Source organism: Chlamydotis macqueenii, chromosome 25, assembly GCF_036417535.1.
Source record: "Chlamydotis macqueenii isolate bChlMac1 chromosome 25, bChlMac1.mat, whole genome shotgun sequence".
Taxonomy (NCBI): domain Eukaryota; kingdom Metazoa; phylum Chordata; class Aves; order Otidiformes; family Otididae; genus Chlamydotis; species Chlamydotis macqueenii.
This window is the reverse complement of record NC_141580.1, coordinates 4810332-4826418: the sequence shown is the minus strand read 5'-3', so window position 1 is coordinate 4826418 and position 16087 is coordinate 4810332. Positions and strand designations below refer to the sequence as shown.

At 46.4% G+C, this 16087-nt stretch overlaps 2 protein-coding genes across 2 annotated transcripts; both read right to left on the bottom strand.

Annotated features, from left to right (window-relative positions):
- Positions 1-5074, bottom strand: LOC104479079 (keratin, type I cytoskeletal 19). Its single transcript, XM_010119631.2, has 8 exons — positions 4586-5074; positions 3624-3706; positions 2956-3112; positions 2378-2539; positions 1791-1916; positions 1387-1613; positions 769-899; positions 1-230 (listed from the first exon to the last, which is right to left on the bottom strand). The coding sequence occupies exons 1-8, from the start codon at positions 5072-5074 to the stop codon at positions 205-207; spliced, it is 1401 nt and encodes a 466-aa protein (XP_010117933.1). The 3' UTR covers positions 1-204.
- Positions 5075-10072: 4998 nt separating this feature from the next.
- On the bottom strand, positions 10073-15221 carry LOC104479080 (keratin, type I cytoskeletal 19). Its single transcript, XM_010119632.2, has 8 exons — positions 14646-15221; positions 13569-13651; positions 12882-13038; positions 12461-12622; positions 11934-12059; positions 11594-11820; positions 11136-11278; positions 10073-10337 (listed from the first exon to the last, which is right to left on the bottom strand). The coding sequence occupies exons 1-8, from the start codon at positions 15219-15221 to the stop codon at positions 10312-10314; spliced, it is 1500 nt and encodes a 499-aa protein (XP_010117934.1). The 3' UTR covers positions 10073-10311.
- Positions 15222-16087: the final 866 nt, after the last annotated feature.

Genomic DNA, 16087 nt, shown 5'->3' with positions numbered 1-16087 from the left:
ACACAAGCCACTTCTAGGGATTACAGCATGACAGAACGGAAGGAGCAGAACAGAAAGAAGGTGGCCCCAACGGGCCCCTTGAGATACATGGCAAAGCGTCGTGGAGTTACTTCTACTTTCTCTGCAGAGAGGCGTGCAGTGAACATCGCATGTTCTTCTTTTGTCTGTGGGTTTCTCTTACGTCATCTTCTAGTCCGTTCCTCCTTAATCACAAATTCTCCTGCAGGTCACTGGAGAAAAAAATGTAGCAGTATTATGGGATTGGAACAGAGAGAAAAACCCTCAAATAACAAAAATTTGATCTATGTAGTGGCCTAGTTTCAAGAAGTGACTCTGTTAAACAAGAGCAGTTGGCAGACAATCCAGGAAACCCCAGAAATCACCTAAATAATTGTGTTTTAGTGGGAATTTGCACTTGTAAATTTATGGATTTGCTCTTCTCTCCTTCTGGATTCTCTTGCTAAGCTCTGTTTGGGTGTCATCTTCCAGATCTTTTCTTTATGCCTCATTTCCCTGATTTCTGCTCTTAGCTCTGCTGCTCCCTCTTCTCTCTCATTTGCTTTCTGCTACTCCATTTTCAGTCGGAGCTCTCTTTAAACCTGGCTCCTAGTCGGATCCGTGCTAACAGATCCTATCTGTAGCGCGGTAGCCCTCTGAGAAGATACCAATAACATGTCCTAGGACAGTGTGTTATCTCCTGGCCTTATGACAAAGGAACAAACTGAAAAAAAAAAAACAGTTTTCCTTTTGTGGAAACGTGGCTCTTACCTTGTATGTCTCCAGTCTTGCAGGGTGCGACCTGAGGCTGGCAGTGAGAAGATGAAGTTGTCGTATAGGTGTGGCTTGTCCTAATGACTCCTCCTCCTACACCAGTTCCTACTCCAATTCCTCCTCCGTGACTAGTGGGATCCATTTAGTGAAAGAAATAGGGAATTTTAGAACTTTACATGACACTGACAAGGGCACAAATTCTTAAACAATGTCTTTTATAGGGGTTAGGGTATTTTACACTGTGGGTTTTTTTTTATTTTCAGAGTTGCTTTGCATTTGTGCCCTCCTTTGGCATGAAATGCAATGCAGAGTGTTGCAATTAATTCTGATTTTCAGTTCTCACACATCTTAGCGTGGAGAAGAGATTGTTACAAATACTGCAATAATCCTAGCAGTTACAGTGTTGTACCTAGCAGTTAACAGCTTTGGATTCTCAGCTTTGCAGATCCCAAGGAATGACATTTAATTCAGATTTGAATGTTCATGACAGTAAAGTTGCTCAAGAGAGAACTTTTAATCTCAAAGAAAGTATTAAGACTATGTCCGATTCCCAATCTGCAGTACAGATCCTTGGTATTTTCATTTATTCTCTAGTGGATTTAGGGATCTACATACATCAGATCCTGCTGTCCTCCTTCCAACAAGCACCGGTAGGTCTGAATCTCCTGCTCCAAACGGCACTTGACGTCCAATAAGGTCTTGTACTCTTGGTTCTGGCATTCTATTTCCGCTCTTATCTCAGCCAATTGCTGCTCCACGCATGTGATCTGGTTCTGTAGCTCACCGAGAAGGGTGTTGTACTGACACTCAGTCTCAGCCAGAGAGGATTCCAAATTATTTCTCTGATAAACAAGACCACCAAAGAAACAATCATCATTTAAGTGTCACCCTGGAGATTGTTATTACCAATGCAAAAATCAAAGAGCCCTTCACCACCGTCATACTGATTGGTAGGTTCATATTCATGCTAAGAAATCCAGCAGTAACCATGTCCCAGCTGTGAGTAACTCACCACCCACCTGGCTGAGCTGAGCTTGGAGATCGATTTCCAGGGCTTGCAATTGGCGTCTTAATTCAGTAACCTGGTTGTTGCACGTCTCTACCTCCTGACCGCTTGTAATAACCTCCCGATTCACCTCCTCAATCTGAAAAGCACCAATCCAGAATAAAGAGCTTCAGAGGACATCTGTGTAAGTGGGACTTGCTTTGACAGAAGCAGAATACAGTGAGTAGCTAGAAAAAGAAAAGTGAGCAGAGCGAGAGCACTCCATGCACTGGGCGTTAACCGCCGGCTCCAACTGCTGACTCTTTTTACAAATTGCATTAACCTCGTGGCTGTTAAGTCTCTTTAATCCAAACGTGGAACATCTCAGTTCCAACAACACACCACAAGGCCTTGCAGCAAATGTTGCTGTTCCAGATGGGACATAACAAACTGGTCAGACAGGCCTGTGTCTGCTGTGGGACACGGGGTATAATGAGTGGTGATCTCGGGCTTCACTGCAAAGGGGGAACTGCTTGTTGTCTCCATGGCTGTTTTCTGAAAGACTCCTGTGCCCTGGAATGTGCATGTTGGGTTTTTTTGCAGCAGGTCCGTGTTGCTTACCTTGCACTCATACCAATCCTCAACTTCCTTGCGGTTGCGCGCTATCAGTGTTTCATACTGGCATCTCAAATCCTCCAAGATTTGCCTGAGATCTGGTCCAGGGCAGGCATTGACCTCCACACTCACATCTCCAGTTGATTGTTTCCTCAGACAGTTCATTTCCTGGAAATACAACCCCGCTCAGATACATGCTGGCTTTTGAGAGACAAGATAGAAGAGCAGAGCTTGGTGGCTGAGAAGAGCACTCCCTGCGACTGGCGCCTCCCAGCTTTGCCTGTTAAACAGCACTGGAAGACTGTGCAAGCGTTTTCCCCAACAAATCTGTTGGGTAATTTATTTTCTCATCCACTGGAGTCAGCAGGAACTTTCACCCCCCTCTGGCACTCCCAGTGCTGGCGAGCCCCGGGAGGAGCTCCCGCGCCACCCACGAGGCAGATAGGTCTGAACCCCAGATGTGTTTGATGGGAAAGCTGTGGCGTGAGAGCGGTTGATCTTTACTTTTAAATTTAAAGCACATTTGTGTAGGCAAAGCTTTATGTCAGGGCCGTGGTGCTCCTAGGGAAAGGGCAGGACCCTACCTCCTCGTGGTTCTTCTTCAGGCAGCAGAGCTCCTCCCGCAGCGACTCCAGCTGTGCCTCCAGGTCAGACCTGCACAGAGTCAGCTGATCCAGGACTTGGCGTAAGCCGTTAATGTCAGCCTCCACGCTCTGGCGCAGGGCCAGCTCTGTCTCGTACCTGGTTTGTGCAAGAAAACAGCAATTCAGAACGGTAACATCTCACGTGTGCTCAGTTTAGGCAAGGGTCTCCTTTCCCACCTGCCTGCTCTAAGCTGAGTGCACTGTGTATTACATTTCTGCACTGCGGTTGATGTCTGTTGTGTGAAAGCTTTTTTTCCTCATCTTTCTTTTTTTTTTTTCCCTGCTCCTCATCGCTGTGTGTTTGGTATCGCTCACACAGCTCCGTTTCTGGTTTGCTGATCCAAATCTGCCCTGGTCGGTGATGGAAATTCGCCAGCTGCACCACTGAGGTCTGCTCCCTCCAAGGCCAGTCCCTCACCACAAACACCACTGCCAAATGTTTCACCCGAGAACAGTAATTAAGGGAGGGCTGGTGACCAGAAGCAAAATGTGTTTCATCACTCCATCCTGTCCTAACGTGGTGGTGTAGTGAGACTTCTCTGAACTCTCTAATTAGTGCACCGAGACTCCACGAGTGAAATGCAAAGGAGCAGGGAGGAGGCACTCACTTCACACGGAAGTCGTCAGCAGCCATCCTGCTGTTATCAATGTCCAGAATGATCTTGTTGTTATCAATGGTTGCGCAGACAATCTGGAAAAGAGCAGACCGTGAGAGATGTCTCACTTCTCTCTGCTGTCATAGTCTGTAGGTGTATCTAGACTGCAGTTAGGTAGTAACTCTTCACAGTTTCCTTTTTCTGTTACCTCCTTACTTAAGTAACCTTGTTCCTTGAGCAGAGCAGCTGCGGGAGGTAGCTTTGCCTCCTTAACTCACAGGTAGTAAAGAAAAGAGTTAAAGAGTTGTGAGATGGGACTTGCCAGTTTCAAGGTCTGAAGTCAAATTCTAAAGAAGCTTCACAAAGAAGTGAACCTCAAGAACCCTCCTTGAGACATCAAGTCTCAGCTGACATTCAGGCTGGAATGTTCTTAGGTTCAAGCTTAAGGATCTCAGGGAAGATAGTTGGAAGGTGTCTTTAAGCCTTAACATCAGCCATAACTTTCATTGTGGACATGGATCAGCCATAACTTTCATTGGGCTCTTTGTGCCACTGCAGCAGTCGATTTTAAATACTCGACTTTTCTCACCTCGAATTTATAACACTTCGTTCAGTACAGCATTTGATAGGTACGCTTTGCTCTTGTTCTGTCGTTCTCTTTGCTTTGCCCTTCCTACTGGGCTGACACCACTACAGTTCCTCAGAGCACACTTGGTAATATCATCTTTGTAATTGTATAGTCAAAACACAATGTCACAAAGAAGCCTTTTTCTTTTCAGGAGTATTATCCCACCTTGCCGCATGCTTCTTTAAGACACACCTACACTCTACAATGTCATAGGAAAACTTTCCAAAATTTGTTTGCAAAGGCATTTAACAGCACCAAAGTTACCTCTAACAATTGTAGTAGGTTCTAAACACAAACTCAGAAATAAGCTGTAAATAGAGGAGGAACAACTGAGAAGGGGGATTACCTGATTTTGAAGATCTTCGATTTCTTTGTAATAGCAGCTGTAGTCCCGGGGCTCGCAGGAGAGGCCCTGTGTAGCATACCACTCTCTGATTCTGCATTCCAGTTCAGCATTTTCCTTCTCCAAGCACTTCACCTTGTCCAGATAGGAAGCCAGGCGGTCATTGAGATTTTGCATGGTGACCTTCTCGTCGCAGGATGAAAGCAAACAGTCGCCACCAAGACCACCAACAACCACGCCACCTCCAAGGCCAAAACCAAGGCCATTGCCATAGCAGTTGCCACCTCCATAGCTCCCACCAGCCAAGCTACCAACACTCAGTCCCCCTCCATAATTCACTCCACCGCAGTAACTCCTTCCAGAAAAACCTCTGCCACTGCCTATCCCATAGGAAGAAATCCGTGCTCCACCACCACCACCAATGATACAGCTGCCACCACTGCTCCTGCCTTTGCTAGACACAGTGATAGTCTCCTTAATGTTGCAACTCATGGCGACAGCAGTTGGAAATGCAAGCAGAAGCCCAAAGCGAGATGCACAGCTTGATATTAAATCAGACTGCGAGTTGTCCGTTGCCGCGAAACTCTATTTATACCTTCCACAGTGGGTGTCACCACTGTTTCTTCTTCCCATAAGGCTGGCTACTCTAGCATTGGTGCCAAGAATAATTTCTCAAAGGGAAGTATCCTTTCAAGAATCTTGGTAGACAAGGAAGATACTTTACATGTCTCTTTCTAATTTCAAAAATACATTAGCAATAATGTTTTATGAATCATCAGCTTTTTGTTTATGATGCAAACTTTACAACATTAAGCCAGGAAAAACACTGTCCTAAATTACATACCAGGAAGAAATCATTAAAGGTTATTGCATCAAAGAGCTCTTTATCTCTCATTAATTTATTTTCATTTTATTTTGAGTTGAATAAGCAGTTTTCCTGCAAGGTGCTGATGTTGGAATATGCAAGATGAAAAAGAAAGAGTAAATATGAAGTTTGACTCTGGAATGATGTATGAGGAATGATGTAAGAACTTTGTGGAAAGATCAGAGACACAGAGATTAACCTTTAAGTTTCTCCATTGGCAAAATGACAACTCCAGAACGCTCTGCTACGAGACAGGTGAGACCGTGGAGTGATCTCTTAATGGACGTGGATGACAGGTTCTTCATATTGTGGTTCTCCAGTAATTCACAAAGGATTTGTTTCTTTATCTGGAGAGCATGAAGCAAGGTAAAAGTACTTTAAATACTGTCCTCTTGTTCCCTGAAAGATACTTCTGCACTTTTCATCATTATGGAGAGTGGTTGTTGCTGCTGAAGGGTGGGGGTTTTGAAACAGTGGACGGGAGTGGAAACATCCCATGGGGAATTTCTGTCAGGATGTGGTGCATTCTATAAGAAGTTTGGAACTGCTGTCCTAGGAAATATAACGACAGAACTGCTGATCCAGCTGGCAGAGCAGTTGTTGCCCGGTACAGTTCTACAGTGGAGAAGAGGGATTAAGTGCAGACTAGAGGTTCTTCTCTGTCACTAATGTCTCCAAATCTTAGCTAGCCAGATAAATTGAAAAGTAAGAATCTTTTCAGTCTTCTGACATCAAAATTCAGACTAAGCTCCTTTCCGTGAGATGTTTTGCCGAGTCTCAAGAGCAATGGCCTTCTGTCTATGCAGAACCTGTTTCTACTGGCCGTTGAGCAAGAGACAGGCGTTCCAAGCTTTCTGAAACTAACCATTCACTGTAAGAAATTCTCCAAGCCTGCTTCACCAGGGAACAAGTGAGATCAAACTCTTGCTCAAGTCCTCACTCTGTGTCAGGATTGTGGATTGGAAGAGCTATTCTTCTGGCAAGTAAATAATCCCATTTTCTGAATTGTCCCAGCATTCATGGATTTGCCCATTATTTTATTGCTCTTATTCTCCTTATTTCTGTAGAAAAGATGCCTCCCCTTATCTCTGCATCCTTGGCTGTTGCTTATCCAGCAGCATTCCAGTGCTATCTCCAGCAGGCTGGAGACAGAGGTTTGGAGAGACTTGCTCAAAGTGATTTACTCAAAGACAAGAAGCACGCCTCTGGCAGAGTCTGCAGTTGAACCTAGGTCTCCTGGATCAGACTGCAGAGCCTGAATGTCAGCCTGCCCTTCCTTCCAAGCTGTGCTCCACTCAGTCCCTAAACACAAAGGAGCAAAGCTCAGAATGGGTAAAAACTCTAATAAAGTTATTGTGGACAGGAAGGAATACCTGGATTTCATTAATAGGACTGGAGAACGTAATTGGAGTCAGGGTGTGGTGGTAAGAATGAACCGAAACTGATGTAATACTGCATGGCTTGAAGCTTTGCCTGGCCTGCGTACGATTTTTCAGGAGTTTCCTAATCGCTGTCTGCAGCAAGCATCTTTTCTGAGTGAGCACACATTCCTTCCCCTGCTCCATAGTTATCATTTTAGCACATCAGAATAATGCAGGCAGAAACACGGAACGGCTTACTCCTCTGTGGGAGTGGAGGATGTCTGCGTGCCTACTGCGGTAATTATTGTGGAGAGCAGAGGGGATGGCTCCTGCTCCTCTCAGACACCTTGGTCCCCCGTGGGCCCGTAGCTTTATCCGTCAGATCTGCCTCTTCGTGCTGCGGGTCTTCCGCAGGCACCTTTGCCCAGGATTATCGCACGGCACACCCTTGCTCTCTTTCTTGCTATTTTTCCTTTTTGTCTTCGGGAAATGGGTGCACTAGTTAAGCTAGGATAAAATAAAATAATTGTTCTGAAGACTTTTTAAAAGTTCCCTGCTGTTTTCATTCGGTTATTTGAACTCATAAGCTTCCCGGGTCTGTCTCATTAGCACAAAGAAATATGCAAATCTCATGGAAATGTAGTTTCCAGCCCAAGGTTTGCAGCTCCATAATTTGCAGCTCCTTAATAGACGGGTTGTTTCCAGGGTGTTTTCTGCTGAGGAGCTGTTTATCACAAGCTGCCTTCTCATAAGCTGCTTTCCAGACACATCCCAACTTGTAGGTCCACAAACAACATCACAGTATCTGAGGAGCTGAGTCTCTACACCCCCGGGGGCTTTCCAGAGGCATTTTCATCAAGCCCGGATCATTAGAGTCCTTGCGGCCGTGTCATTAGGTCTCTTTCACCTCTCAGGAATTTAGGACAGCGCCTTTGTGAAAGTGCCTGCTTTGCACCTGCCGGACCTGGTGGGAAGGGTGGGAAGGCCTTTGATAGGAACACAGGGAATCAGGTGGAGCAGCTAGATGTCAGTAGCAGTTCGCAAGAGAAGGGAACTAGCCCAGACCTGGTGGGAACCAGCCAGGGCTCCCAGAAGAAAGCCTTTGTATATCATAGGTAGCCTGGATTTTCCAGAGGACTGAAAGCTGGGAGAGCGTCAGTACAATATCTTTATATTTTTAGAAATGAGACTGCGAGGACTCGTAGATTGGGAGGAACTGGGGCCAGAAAGGGCAGCAGTGGGTTATCTTACTGTCAGTCTTTGCACTGAACAAGCCAGGAGAAGGAAAAGGGAAAGATTTGCTTTTTGACTTGTTCTCAGCCAGAGCTCTGAGAACAACTGGGATATACACGGAGGAGTCCGACCAGTGGGAGTTTGCCATGATAACCATGAGAAGTATCTCTTTTGATCTCTTGTGAAGGACTGGCATTACACGTTTACTGAGAGATTTCTGTGTCAGGTCTGGGACTTTCTGTAGGGCTGGAAGTGGTCTTTAAAGAAGACTTGATTTAGAGTCTTGGTTTAAAAACTCCTACCTGTGGCCATTCTTTGGAGTCATTATTGCAGTTGTTCCAGTGCTGCGTTTTCCTGTTTCGCTCTAGCCCCTGGATGCTATTGGATTTAGTGTCTGGTAGATGAAATAAAAGAAATAGCACTGAGACATCTCTCCATGTTTTTTTACAACAGGAGAAGGGCACCTTTCACCTGCTCCCTGATACATTAACATTGAGCTTCTTCAGACATTTGCTACCTGCGGCCCTTGGAGATGCTGCTTTCCTAGAAGGTTTCACGTTGTGTTAAGTCCATTTTTGTAGCAACAGAGAAATTGATGTCTAGATAAAAGAACTGATGCTAGGAAAGTGTGCCACCCTGTACTGTATAGATGGTCCTGACATGTTTTTGTCTTTATACTCTCTCCTCCTCCCCTGAGCCTGGCTGTTCCAACCTCCAGCTGTTGACGGCAAAGGAATAACCAGGAGTTTTGCTTTGCCAGGTCACCTCCTAAGTGAATATGATTCTTTCTGTAACAACCACGTTGCAGAGGTAACAGCAGCCACATCCCCTGCCGCTCCTTTAGCTGTGAACCTGCCTGCGGGATGGAGTGGATGTGTAAAACTGATCACAGCTTGGTTTTCTAGACCAACAGACAGTTTAATCCTCAAAACACCCTCCAGCTCATAATGTCTTTTAACTGAAACTTCTCCAAACCCAGAATGACTCTGCAGGCTCACCACGGCCAGTTCCCATGACTGCACCCACCAGAAGAGCTCCGGGGCTCTGAGTTACCAAACTGCTGCCCTTGCTTCTCTGTGCAGGTCAGCGCCAGGATGCACGCGCTGCCACGCCAGTCCACGCTGACTCAGCGTCAGCTACATGGCTGCTGTCCGAGGCCCAGTGAGGGAGTTGCCTTGCTTGTGAGGTTTAAGACGTAATGGCTCTGTGTATCCAAAGGCCCTAGCTGGCTTTTTTCTCCATCATGTTCTCTGTTGAACTGCACTTTTTCAGCTCCCATCCAGCCCTCTCCAGTTCTCCAAAGGTGTGTTTCATCTAAGTATGATCTTTCAGCAGTTCTTGATGTTCAGGTTGAAACTCTTTGAAATAGAGGGATGACCAGTAAATGACTCAGTCACTAGGTGAAAATAGATAGGGGAAAAAAGCTTTTGCCTCCAGTCCTTTTCCCAATGGGAAGATCCCTATAAAATGATAAAGGGACAGGTGGGAACATAAGCCGTGTCAGCAGAAATCAAATCAGTGGTGGAGACCAAGATTTCCTCTTCAACTTAATCACAGTCCCCAGACTGGATGGTGAAGTGTGAGAGGGCGCAGCCAGATGTGTCAGCACTAGGCTGGGGCCCAGGCAAGCTATCTCTAGACTTCCATCAGTGTTCCGTCACTGACTTTCAAAATTTTTCTTAAATTGTGTTTTAGCACCAGGTTCTGTGGGAAGCACACAGACATCTCCCCAGTTAGGCTGTCTGTGTAGATCGTGGAGGTCATGCAGGAACGGGCAAGGCACGCTACAGGCTGTGACAGGGAGGAGGTGGACAAGGCCAGTGAGGCCACTCTCTGGCTCCCACTGGCTTTGTTCCCAGTGGAGTATGATCCTGACCAGTTTAGGTGACCCTTGTGCATGGCTCAGCACCTGATTTTTCTGAAGGAACTCAGTTTCCAGACACGGGTTTCTTGATTGCATCAGGCAGAAGCAAAGTTTTATTAGAGAAATTATTTCAGCAGCAGGTACAGTAGTGATCATACTACTGGTTAACTCCAGCAATAGTCATGGTGGTTGGGCACGCGCAGCAATACAGACTGGGAAAAGCAAATAGCAAAACAAAGCAGAATGTGGCCCAACGCTCTGCTTATCCCTCTGACACATTGCTTAGCATTGCTGAGTAACACAAAAGAGCGTGGTCCTTGCTCTTTGCAGAGGCATACGGTAAATATTCTCTCTCTTCATCCATGGCTCTGCTTCATGGTTCCCTTGGATATTCTCATCCCTCTAGTTAATCACAAATCCTTCTGCAAGGCACTGGAGAGATCAAAGGAAACATTACTTTGTTTATAGCAAAAATAGATTCTTTCTCACGCTGTCATTCTGCACAGGTGATCATTTCACAAGCCAATTCAATCAGAATTTCAGATAAATACTGTCCCTCCCTGGAAAGGTCTGATTGTTGCCTGCCAGTCAGGCAGGCGGGATTTGCAGGTAGCTGGAGCGTGGTCTGCCCTTTGGCACAAAAATGCCGAGTGGTGGCAGCTGCAGACGTTGCACCAGCAGCAATCCGGAAGAGGGAATGGCATCAGGGTCCGAGCCGGAGCAACGCCCCTGCTCACACTCCTTCTCCTGGACCGACTGTTGCCATATTTCTTTCTTTCTTTTTCAGTTTGGCTGGAAGTTTCCCCTTGAGATAGCACTACTAGTTTTCTGCCAGTGTTCCCATGATTCCTGCTTTTTTTTCCTGATTTCTGGGCACTCTGCTTTCTCCTACTCTTTCCTTTGTCCCAGATTTCCCATCAGTCCTTTCTCCTCGTTCTCTGTGGCTTGCCTGCCTGCCAACTGTGTCCTTTGCATCTCTCTTCCCCCTCCTCCCTTTTTGCAGTTCTCGTGATTCCCCGCAGAGTCACAGCTGTGGATGTCCCAGCTTCCTGAATGCTCTCCTTGTAGCCGCTCCTCTGTGGCCTCCCAACACGTGTTTCCCAGTACTCTCACAGCAAATCTTTCAGTTACCACCTGTGAGCTACACGGGAAGGATCTTTGTGCTGCCTGTCCCTGTTGCATTAGAATAGAGAAGACCGTGGAAAACTTACAGAGTGTTGCAGTTCTTACCTTGTATCTCCGCAGCTGCACAGGGCATCTGGGAAGATGACGTGTAAGTGTGACTTGTTCTAATGATTCCTCCTCCTCCTATTCCACTCGTTCTTGCAACTCCTCCTCCTAGACCCGAAGACTGACCGATTCCTCCTTGCTGACTGAGGGAAGAGGAAAATCACATTTTAGTGAAGGAAGTGACAGATAAACTAGAACTGCAGTTTTTCATTGTCGCTACTGCTCTCAATCTCTTTTCCTTTCTGGCAGAAAATTGCAGTGACCTTTCTTCTTGTGGCAACGGCTGGCACAGGGTCGGGAAGCAGATTATCGCCGCTGGTTAGCAGGCAGCCCAAATAGGTCAGGGGGGGTGAAGGAGCTGTGCCGTGCCTCCACCTATTGCTCACTTTGCTTTTATGTCAGAATACCCAGAACACGGTATTTTATTGTATCATTTGGTGCGACTCAAGCCTACGTACATAAGGTCCTGCTGTCCGCCCTCCAACAGGCAGCGGTATGTATGGATCTCCTGCTCCAGCCGGCACTTGACGTCCAGCAGGATCTTGTACTCTTGGTTCTGGCACTCCATTTCTGCACGCAGGTCAGCCAGCTGCTGCTCCACGCACGTGATCTGGCTCTGGAGCTCAGCAAGGTGGTTGTTGTAGCGACACTCCGTCTCAGCCAGCGAGGATTCCAGGTTGTCCCTCTGTGGAGTGACATGTGGCGCAATACAAACACAGGCATGAGAAACGCTGCATTTAAACTACAAATTCTTACATCAAAGCATTACTGTGAGCATTACACCAGCTCACCACCCACCTGGCTGAGCTGAGCTTGGAGATCGATCTCCAGGGCTTGCAATTGACGTCTCAATTCGGTGACTTGATTGTTGCATGTCTCTACCTCCTGACCGCTTGTAATAACCTCCCGATTCACCTCCTCAATCTGAAAAGCACCAATCCAGAATAAAGAGCTTCAGGGAATGTTTAATGTAAGGCAGATTAAGTGTTAAGGAAAGGGCAGAGAAGCCAGCAAAAAACATGAAACGAGAAAGGCTTGGGTGAGCCGTCTCATTCTAACAGAGCATAAACTCTGCTCATCGTTGCTCTTGCTCTTCTAACAGTACTGCTGTCCAGCTCTTCTCACTACTGGCTGCTTTGTAAAGAGTTCCTCACTGCTGTGCAGCACTTCCCGTCCCCCCAGGAGAAGGACACAGAGTGTCCTTCTGTCACGTGGTCCATTTAAGCGCTGTTACTCTATGTTGTCTGGTTTTAATGTGTAATACCCTGTGGAAGCATTGCCTGGGTGTTAGCCTGGAAAAGTCAGAGGTGTGTAAATTTACTCACCTTGCACTCATACCAATCCTCAACTTCTTTGCGGTTGCGCTCAATCAGCGTTTCATACTGGCATCTCATCTCCTCCAGGATCTTCCTCAGGTCTGGGCCAGGGCAGGCGTTGACCTCCACGCTCACATCTCCAGTCGATTGTTTCCTCAGACAGTTCATTTCCTGAAAACACCAACCAGATCATGTCGTTTTGCAGAAAGAAGGAAAAAACAGAGGGAACCAAGTTCCCCTGTAGGGAAAAGCAGAGCCCCTGGCAGAGGCACTCTCTGCTGGATGTTCACATCTCCTAGCTCACACGTATAATCTCCATCAATCACTTGCCCCTCCACAGCCAGCACCCCAGGGGTGGGGACCATGAGGAGGGAGGGTGATGGATCCTACATGAATTAACGCTTTTGACACGAGAGGGGCAGGACCCTACCTCCTCATGGTTCTTCTTCAGGCAGCAGAGCTCCTCCCGCAGCGACTCCAGCTGTGCCTCCAGGTCAGACCTGCACAGAGTCAGCTGATCCAGGACTTGGCGTAAGCCGTTAATGTCAGCCTCCACGCTCTGGCGCAGGGCCAGCTCCGTCTCGTACCTGGCAGTGAGAAGAAAGCAAGAAAGAGTCGTCAGTGTCTGACACCACCTCTTGCTCTTTTTTTTTTCATTTGACTGTCTTTCTCACAGTATTTTCCTGACTAGCCTCACAGGACAATAAGAAAAGCAGTCTGAGGCTTGGTCCATCAAATCTGCTTTTATCTGCCTTCTCTGGAGCTGTTTCACTGGGATAGAGGGGTGGCTTGCCGCGTTTCTGCGCTCCAGTAGGAAAAACCAAAAGCTTCCCCTTGGAGAGACGCCATGTGCTGGAACAGCGGCTCAGGTGAACCTGTGCTGCGCCCTGTCTGCAGATCCCTTCTGCTTTCTGAAGAACTCTAATCTCCACTCAAAAGCATCTTATTGTCCCAAACTTTCCACCCTGAATTAAGGCAGTGGATGAAGGAGCTTTTCTGCATAGCCTCCAGCCTGGAGGCTGCCAGGAGACCTGTCCGAGAGCTCCTTCTCCCCAGCTCTGCGAGCCGGAGCGCAGTGACCGAGGAAGGGGACAGCTGTGTGCCAAGGGGTACTCACTTCACTCGGAAGTCGTCGGCTGTCATCCTGCTGTTATCGATGTTCAGAATGATCTTGTTGTTGTCTATGGTTGCGCAGACAATCTGCAAAAAGAATATTCACTCCTGAAGTCTCCTCCCTGTATCCTCAGGCTCAAACGTACCCGCTGAGCGGTGCTACCAGCCCTAACCTCTTTCTCTGTCTCTTTTGTGTTTTTTTTTTAATACTGGCTAGCAGGCATGGAGGAGTTAAGGAGCATGGCAGTCACAGGGGTGCGTGTTCGGTGAAGTACAGGGGAGGTGTTAAATGCTAGAACATGTGGTTCAGATGCAGTCAGGGAGGGATACTGAGTGTTGTCCAGCAGTGGCCACAGTCCACTGAACCTTTTCAGTCTAACTCTTGCTTTTGTGGAGAAGAGATTTTCATGGAGAAGAGATTTTAAAGCTTTGTTTCAAGACTTAATTGCAAGTCTGTCTCATTCTGTTTCCTGGATTCTTTGCACTTTATTCTTCTTTGTGCGTTGACATCCTAGAATTTTTGCCAAACACACTTTGCAAACAAATGGTTTTAATTTTAAGTTATATACTCAAAATGTGTTATGGCAATGCTCTCTTTGTTCTTATTTTTAATTAGATGTCCTGTATTTCCCAATTCTGTATGAAGGACTAAACTTGGGAAAAAAAGGAAATAGCATTTAACTGGAATTCTGCAAGACTGATGACAGAATAATATAAATTCAGACAAATTAATGTGATCCATTATTTATATCTCTTTTAGTTGCTTTCTTGGCATACAGTTATTTAAACACCTTGGCACAAACCTAATTCAGAAAGACTGCTGAGCCGATCCAGATGTGTTCTGTGAAGATAACATTTTCCCCTTCAGATCTGTCTGATGAGTAAAAGCAATGGAAACAGTCCAAACACTCACGGTTTTTACCCTTGAGCTCTAGGGCTTTCTACACACAGTTGTCGTAATGGCTGTTTACAAAAAGCATTTTACAACAATGCAATATTACTCTTGATAACTGCATCAAGTTGTGAACCAACACCCTGGGAGAAGCTTACAAGAGAGAAAGCAGTTGAGAGATTATGTTACCTGATTTTGAAGATCTTCTATTTCTTTATAATAGCAGCTGTAGTCCCGTGGCTCACAGAAAGGGCCCTGCTTGGCATACCACTCCCTAATTCTGCACTCCAGGTCAGCGTTTTCTTGTTCCAGGCACCTCACCTTGTCCAGGTAAGAAGCCAGGCGGTCATTAAGGTTCTGCATAGTGACCTTTTCGTCACCAGAAAGAAGAATGCTATCACCAGCAAAACCACCTCCAGCTACCCCTCCACCAAGACCAATACCTCCAATGCCACCGCCAAAGCGAGCACTGCCACCGCTGAATCCAATGCCTGAACATCCTCCGAGGACAGTGGCTCCTAAGCCACCTCCGTAGTTTCCACCAACCAAACTGCCAGTGCTCAGTCCTCCACCATAATTCACACCACCACAGTAGCTTCTACCTGAAAACCCTCGGCTCCCACCTATCCCGCAAGTCGTGTATCTTCCAGAAGAGACTGAGGAGATGCGTGCTCCTCCACCACCACCACCGCCACCAATAACACAGCTGCCACCACTGGTCCTGCCCCTGAGAGAGCCAGTTGTCTGCTTAATACTACAACTCATTTTGAGGACAGCTGCAAATCCAACCCAAAGCCCAAAGCAAGATGCACAGCTTGATATTGAATCAGACTGCAGGTTGGTTGTGCCGCAGATCGCTATTTATACCTTCCAGAGGGGGTGTCACCTCTGGGGTGTTTCTTCTTCCCACGGGGCTGGCTAGTCCTGCTGTTTATGCCAAGAATAAATAGCCCATAGGCAGTTTCCCTCTAGAAGTCCTAGTTCACAAGGAAGATACTTTACATGTCAGCAGCTTATTCCAAAAAGTAAAATAATGTTTTATGAGTCATAAGCTTTTTGTATGATGCAAACTTTACAACAAGTCCAGAAAAAAAGTTGCCCTAGATTATGTACAAAGAAGAAACATTGGTATTTATAACATCAAAGTGCCTTTTATCTTCTATTAATTTGTGTTTATTTTATTCTTAGTCCAATAAACATTTTTATATCACATGCTATGGTAAAATACGTGGAACAAAAATGGGAAATTAATACAAATTCTGTGGATAAGTGGCTGTAGTAGTGAAAAGACCAAGGATACCGTGGTTTAGGTGCCTGTCACCTGGCACAGTGGCAGGCAGTCGTTCTAATACGTGCTTTACTGTGAGATTTCTTAAATCACTGAAGTAATTCCCCTGGGGTTTTACTTCCCCGTTTGTGGCTCAGATTTCTCAGGCCATGCAAACACAAGAAATCAGCTTGCTCTCAGCCTGCGAAGATCAGGCCTGCTAAACGCTGGACGTCCGTGTTTGTCTCTGGCTCTAGATGTTACACAGGCCTGAGGTAAGCTGAACAGTATAAAGTTCCTCTCTGAAGCTGTTTCTCAATTGCTTTAATTGCTGTCCATGCTGCCTCAATTTGTGGTGACTGCA